Source organism: Populus euphratica, unplaced genomic scaffold (assembly GCF_000495115.2).
Source record: "Populus euphratica unplaced genomic scaffold, PopEup_1.0 scaffold167.1, whole genome shotgun sequence".
Taxonomy (NCBI): Eukaryota; Viridiplantae; Streptophyta; class Magnoliopsida; order Malpighiales; family Salicaceae; genus Populus; species Populus euphratica.
In genome coordinates this window covers 251,672-257,808 of record NW_011500052.1, presented here as the reverse complement: position 1 = coordinate 257,808, position 6,137 = coordinate 251,672, and the positions used below count along the sequence as shown (strand labels likewise).

The window sequence follows — 6,137 nt, the reverse complement described above, 5'->3', positions numbered from 1 at the left end:
ATGACACCTACAAATTATTAATTGGTCAGTTGGTTGAATATAATTGTATAATTAATTGATTTTTTTACATAAAAAATATAATTTTATGAAAATTTTTATTTAAATATATTTTATGAGTAAAAATCTATATTTTTCTAACTTGTATTTTTACACAAAAAATATAATTGTATTTTTTTTGCTAAAAGTAAAAGTTTTTTGTATGTTTTAGATTGTTTTGATGTGTTAATCTCAAAAATAATTTTTAAAAAATAAAAAAAATATTATTTTAATATATTTTGACATGAAAAATACTTTAAAAAACAATTACAACCATTTTTAAATAAGCTACAAGAAAAAAGACTTCAATTTTAATCTTAAAAAATTAGTAATTACATATTAATCTTTACGAGTGACTCTGAATAGTTAAATATAAATTTGTCATAATTAGATAATAATTTATTATAAACAAATTAATTAGATAACCTAACAAATATATTTATGTATCAATAAAAAATATTTAAACTCATGAAAAAATTTAATGGTATAAAACTAGAATAATAACTTAAAATAACAATAATTTTTTATTTAATTATTAAATAATACTTAAAAATTTACAAGAATCTCAAGATCCAGTTTTCAAGCAGCCATGAAGTCACTGTTACCACTATCAAATCTCTAGATTTTAAAATTTTCAATTTTGATAATTATGCAATTTGTTTTATTTAAATAGATATTTTACCATGTATTAATAAAATTTTAATCACGGCTGACATGTGTTTCTCGCCAAATTTTTTTTCTTCTGTATTATTTCAGCATTATTTTACTATTGTAGCGTGTACTCACGTGAAAAACCAGGAAAACATATCGTTATGCGCTCAGTCGACAGTGTCCAAAGCGAGAAGCACACAGGGCATTTTTCATTAAAAGAAGAAAAACGTGAACTGATCAAACCGAAACAGCAGCAAAACCAGCAAAAACCAGAACTCAAATAGCCAAAAATAGCCAGTCTTAACCATCTAGGTGGTGGCCAAGTGGTAAGGACTTTGGATTAAGAGGTTTGCTCCCTCTGTGGTCTCAGGTTCGAGTCCTTGGTTGCTCATATGATGGCCACTGGAGGTTTACATGGTCGTTAACTTCAGGGCCCGTGGGATTAGTCGTGGTGCGCGCAAGCTGGCCCGGATACCCACGTTAATCTAAAAAAAATAGCCAGTCTTGTCAAAGGGTAAAACGATCTTTCACCATAATAGGATGAAGTTAGAAGTTTAACCATTGCCTTGGACTCTCCGAGGGAAGATCCTTCTGCGCCAAGCTTGATCCTCACACAGGCCTTGTCTGCAGAAAAAGGATGTGTGCTGTGCATGGCGTGGCGTCCTCCTCCTGGTCGCCACTTGGAGACCTTAAAGCACCTTTTGGGAACGCGATTTGCACGCGTTCTCAAGAAATTTATTTTTTTAACGAAAAAATTATATATTTTAAATTATTTTAATATTCTAATCTTAAAAATAATTTTTAAAAAATAAAAAAATATTATTTTAATATATTTTAACAGAAAAAATATTTTATAAAACAGCTTAAACGATAAAAAAATATTACTTTAATATATTTTAACAAACAAAATATTTTACAAAACAAATGGAAGCAATTTCAGATAACAGAACAAGGCTACATCTGTAACTTTCACTACTCCACCTCTGTAAATGCGTGGAGAAACGAAGGGCAACCAAGTCCAAAGAATCTTGATTGGGATCAATAGCTTACTGGCAAAGCATCCTGGCCTGCCAAGTGGACCGCAAAGAAGGACAAATGTCTGTCACGCTGACAAGAGAATGAAAGTTTCATGAGCAGCCACTGCTTCCCACGTCGTGCAAAGCGGTTGAGATTTGTTACACCACCCCTGCATCCATAAACCCACTCCACCACCACTCACAACTCACAACTCCTGGAAAATTTAGCAAGAGCATCTTGGGTAATCAATATTTTTCTCCTTGTACACTTCTATCCTTCTTTTTGTTTTTTTAGTTTTACTAATCTTACTTTATATGGCGTGGAGGCATCTTTTCATGTTTTTGTTTTGTTTTTCTTGCTCACTTCTCTTAATTTCTAAGATATAAATAGCCAAAAGATAATTACAAATTAAAAGATGTACTTTTAAAAATATAATTAAAAATATAGTTACAGTTATATTTTTAATCTTTTAAAAAATATTAAAATAATAGTTTTTATTTTTAAAAACTTATTTTTAATATCAATATATTAGAATAGTCTGAAAATAAAAAAAATATTAATTTAAAATAAAAAAATAAATAAAATTTAATTTTTTTAAAAATTACTTTTAAAATATAAAAACAAACATATTAATAAACTATTTAATTATCAACTAAATAATAATATTGAAAAAGTTTAAATCAAGTGGGTGTTTAAGAATGTCGTGATGATTGCTTTTCAAAGTATTTTTAATTAAAAATATATTAAAATAATATTTTTTATTTTAAAAAATTATTTTTAACACCATTACATCAAAATAATCTAAAAATATTAATTTAAAATAAAAAAATAAATTCAAATTTTTAAAAAAATATTTTTAAAACAAAAAAAACAAACAAACAGGTTTTAAGGGACTGGAAGTGAACTTCTATGAGCCTCTAAGGACAAGAATGAAGTTTGCTAGAAGAATTTCTAAAGAAAAACCCTGGCCTGTCACATGCATGCCAAATGCCTCTCGACTCCTACACGGACCCACTCACTACCTCCGCCCTCTAATACCTTACCTGGCTGCAACTCTGTACGGGCCCCACCTCTTTGACCCTGGTAGTAGGAGTACTGGAGAAGTGTAGAGCCCGCGCGTGGTCCCCGCTTTACTACTTTGCGATATGGATTTAATCATTTGTTCTCTCACATCTCTTTACCCTTCTCTTCTCTTTACTGCTTTCGGGCTCTACAAATACTTGCAGATTGCTCTCACCGCTCCTCTCCGCTTTCGCTATCTCCTTCAATTCTCCCAAGTTAAGTTGAAAGATAAGAGATTTTTGTGTTCCAAGAAGGGCCCGGCTCTACAAATACTTGCAGATTGCTCTCAACCCTCCTCTCCGCTTTCGCTATCTCCTTTAATTCTCCCAAGTTAAGTTGAAAGATACGAGATTTTTGTGTTCCAAGAAGGGCCTAGAGAGGCCAGGGTTTGCATTTGATTAAGCACAAGCACAGGTCGCTTCTCCTCTAAAGCCCCTTCTGTTCTCTTCCCTAACCTTGCAAATACAGCTAACTCCAACTGGGCTTGTTATCATTAAAGCTTGAGAAAGCAGCAAAGAAAAACACCAGATACTTCAAAAGCACCAACACTCACCAATTCCACTTCCACTGATATTTTTGTTTTGCTATCGAGGTGCTACTTTTTCTGTATTTTAAATATGGCAGAGAGTTTGGATAACGGTGAGTTTTGGCTGCCTCCTCAGTTTCTCTTAGACGACGATACAGTATTTATGGAAAAGAACACTGTTAATAACTTGAAGAACTGGAGTGCCAAGGATGTCTTTGGCTACTCTGAAACTGAGCATGGAAAGTCTTCGGTCCCATACGAGTTTCCTTATGGATTTGGTTCCTTTGGGTTTTCTTCGGATCTCAGTTCTCCTGTTGAGTCTTTGGTTGGCTCTACTGAGACAGAGAGTGACGAAGAAGATTACCTGGCTGGGTTAACTCGCCAAATGGCTCACTCCACCCTTGAAGATGATTTCAAGAGAAACGACCTCCCTTGCGGCACCGAAAAGACCACGGTATTGCTTCCTTTATGTTTCTTTTTAAAGTAGGACAACCTACTCTGGTTTTTGTGATTATGTTTTTTGGGGCTAATGTTCGGGTCTTGGATTTGCCTCTTTTGCAGGGTTGGGTTTTGTCTGGATCGCCTCAATCAACGCTATGTGCAGTTGGAAGCAGGTGCGGTCGTAGACAAGGGTCTAGCCGTGGAAGCCCGAATGGGTCTTCACCTCCAGCAACTTGGGATCTGCTGTACGAGGCTGCAGGGGAAGTAGAGAGGATGAGAATGAACAACGAAGAAGGATGTTGTCTTAACGGCCAAAGTAGAGGACCATCAGGTCCACCAAAAAAACCCTCTCCAATCTCTATTCCGTCGAAAAATCTCATCTCCGACGTTAGTCTTTACCAACAGCAGCAGTCCCTTGCTTACCAGAAGTTGCAGGCATCTCAAGTAATTTGCCAAACAGTGCCTTAGTGTACTTTCACTTGTTTCTTTTTGAAGAGAGGATAGGCTCCTACTTTCGCTGATTACTAATTGAGGCATGTGCTCTGTTTGTTTGTTATTCAAATTTCAGCAACTGAGACAAGTGATGCAGCAGCAGCAGCAGGGTGTTTGGGGAGGGCAAAACAACATTATGGGGACTGGAGTATTGTTTCCTCAAAAGCCGCATCAGACCCAGCCAGTGGTCCAAAACAGAGGGAGGAATGTTACTTGTGTTGGTAGAGGACCATTGGGTTTGTCTGCATCTGCCTGGCCGCCTCTACAAAACATAACACAGCAACAACAACATCTCCAACAGCAGAACAACAATCATGGTTCGGGCATGCGGGCTGCTTTCCTTGGTAATCCTGGAGGGAAAAGGGAATGTGCTGGTACTGGGGTTTTCTTACCTCGTCAAATCGGTGCTCGAACTGAATCTCGCAAGAAGCAAGGTCTGCTCTCGCTCTCCTTTGCCTTCTGTTTCATTTTACTCTGATTAAAACTTTGGACCCTGGTGTCATTTATTCATATTTTCTTTTAATCCTATTTATTCTGGAATATGTCTAAGTTAGTACTAATTTTGGTTCTTGTGACTGATATTATGACAGGGTGTCCCACTGTTTTGCTTCCAGCGAAAGTGGTGGTGGCTCTCAACTTGAATTTGGAAGGAATGGGTGCTCAGGCCCAGTTCCAGCCTCGTTTTAATGGAAGTTTCACAACTGACAGTGGTAAATATTTTGTCTGCCTCCACATTTTGATGTAATTATTGAGTATTTCTTTCTTATTACAGGATTAACCAGACTAATGTTTTGTTTTTTGTTTTGTTTTTGTATGGTGTGAAGATACCGCTGCTGCAAGGCCTCGCAGCAATAACATTCTTTCTCATCATCAGAAACATCGCAATGGCAGGCCACAACCAGTAATGAACAACGAAGTCAGCTTACCCTCGGAATGGACTTATTGACCCACCATTTCTTCTGGGTTTTTCACAACTAGTGTTGGTTTTTGTTTTTAGCTAGGAAGCCTAAATGAAATTTGGAAGGTTAGAAGAAAAAAGAAAAGAAATTTGGATGATGATGATAGAAGGTCACTCTAGGAAAAGATTGCACAAACAAAATAGTGAAAGGAGAAGGAAAAAAAGAAAAGAAATTGATTCGATGTTACGGGGTGATGAAAGAAAGATGTGAAGAGATGTTTTTTGGGGTAGAACTAGGAAGAATAATTTAATTTTCTATTTTCAGGAAGTCAGCAGCAGCTTTTTGTTCGTGTTGTATGGCTCAAGAGACGAGAAAGTGGACTGGGGATGCTATATTTTGTTGTTTTGAGGGTGGGGGAAGAGGGTGGAACCACGTTCTGCACCGAAAAACACTATCATCTTCTCTTTCGATGAACATTGGTATATCACCAAATGTTTGTTAGTCCTTCTCTGTAAAAGTTCATTTCAGCCTGTCCTGTCCACCCGCTCCAAAGCCATTGATGAAGTGATTAAAGAATATATTTTTTTTCAAGTTTCTCTCTCTCTCTCTCTCTCTGTGGCTTGCTTCTTCTTCAAGAGTTTTAATTGGCTTGTTGATGGTGATGAAGTTTTAAATTGTGTGGTTTTTTTTTTTTTTTTAATTTTTAATTGTGTGTTGCCTGTGTCAGCTGTTTGGTTTTCGAATATAATAGTAATTAGAGAAGTATTCATTTATTAATTACTTTTCAATGTTCTTGACAACTGGAGTAGTCACTCCCCACACTGCGCCGAACATGCTTGGAAAACGCGGTTCTACCCGGTTATTTAAAAAAGTTTATTTTTTTTTACTTTATTTTTTTATATATTTTGAATTAATTTGAAATATTATTTTAATATATTTTAATATAAAAGTTATTTTAAGAAATTTTCTATTCCATCTTACAAGGTTCTTGCTTTCTCCTAGGTCCGGTCGTG

The 6,137-nt window shown here is 35.5% G+C and overlaps 1 protein-coding gene and 1 pseudogene across 2 annotated transcripts; one reads left to right on the top strand and one right to left on the bottom strand.

The window, feature by feature from the left end:
* LOC105107730 (pentatricopeptide repeat-containing protein At5g46460, mitochondrial-like) overlaps positions 1-2,033 on the bottom strand; it is an 8,577-nt pseudogene extending 6,544 nt beyond the window's left edge.
* A 1,016-nt stretch (positions 2,034-3,049) lies between these two features.
* LOC105107718 (uncharacterized) lies at positions 3,050-5,715 on the top strand. 2 transcript variants are annotated; one of them, XM_011001750.1, is made up of 5 exons: positions 3,050-3,746; positions 3,854-4,177; positions 4,302-4,659; positions 4,816-4,935; positions 5,053-5,715. In XM_011001750.1, the coding sequence occupies exons 1-5, from the start codon at positions 3,384-3,386 to the stop codon at positions 5,169-5,171; spliced, it is 1,284 nt and encodes a 427-aa protein (XP_011000052.1). In that variant the 5' UTR covers positions 3,050-3,383; the 3' UTR covers positions 5,172-5,715. The 2 variants fall into 2 exon arrangements, with proteins under 2 accessions (XP_011000052.1, XP_011000051.1); XM_011001749.1 differs by having other exon boundaries at positions 3,052-3,746; positions 5,050-5,715.
* The last annotated feature ends 422 nt before the right edge of the window (positions 5,716-6,137 follow it).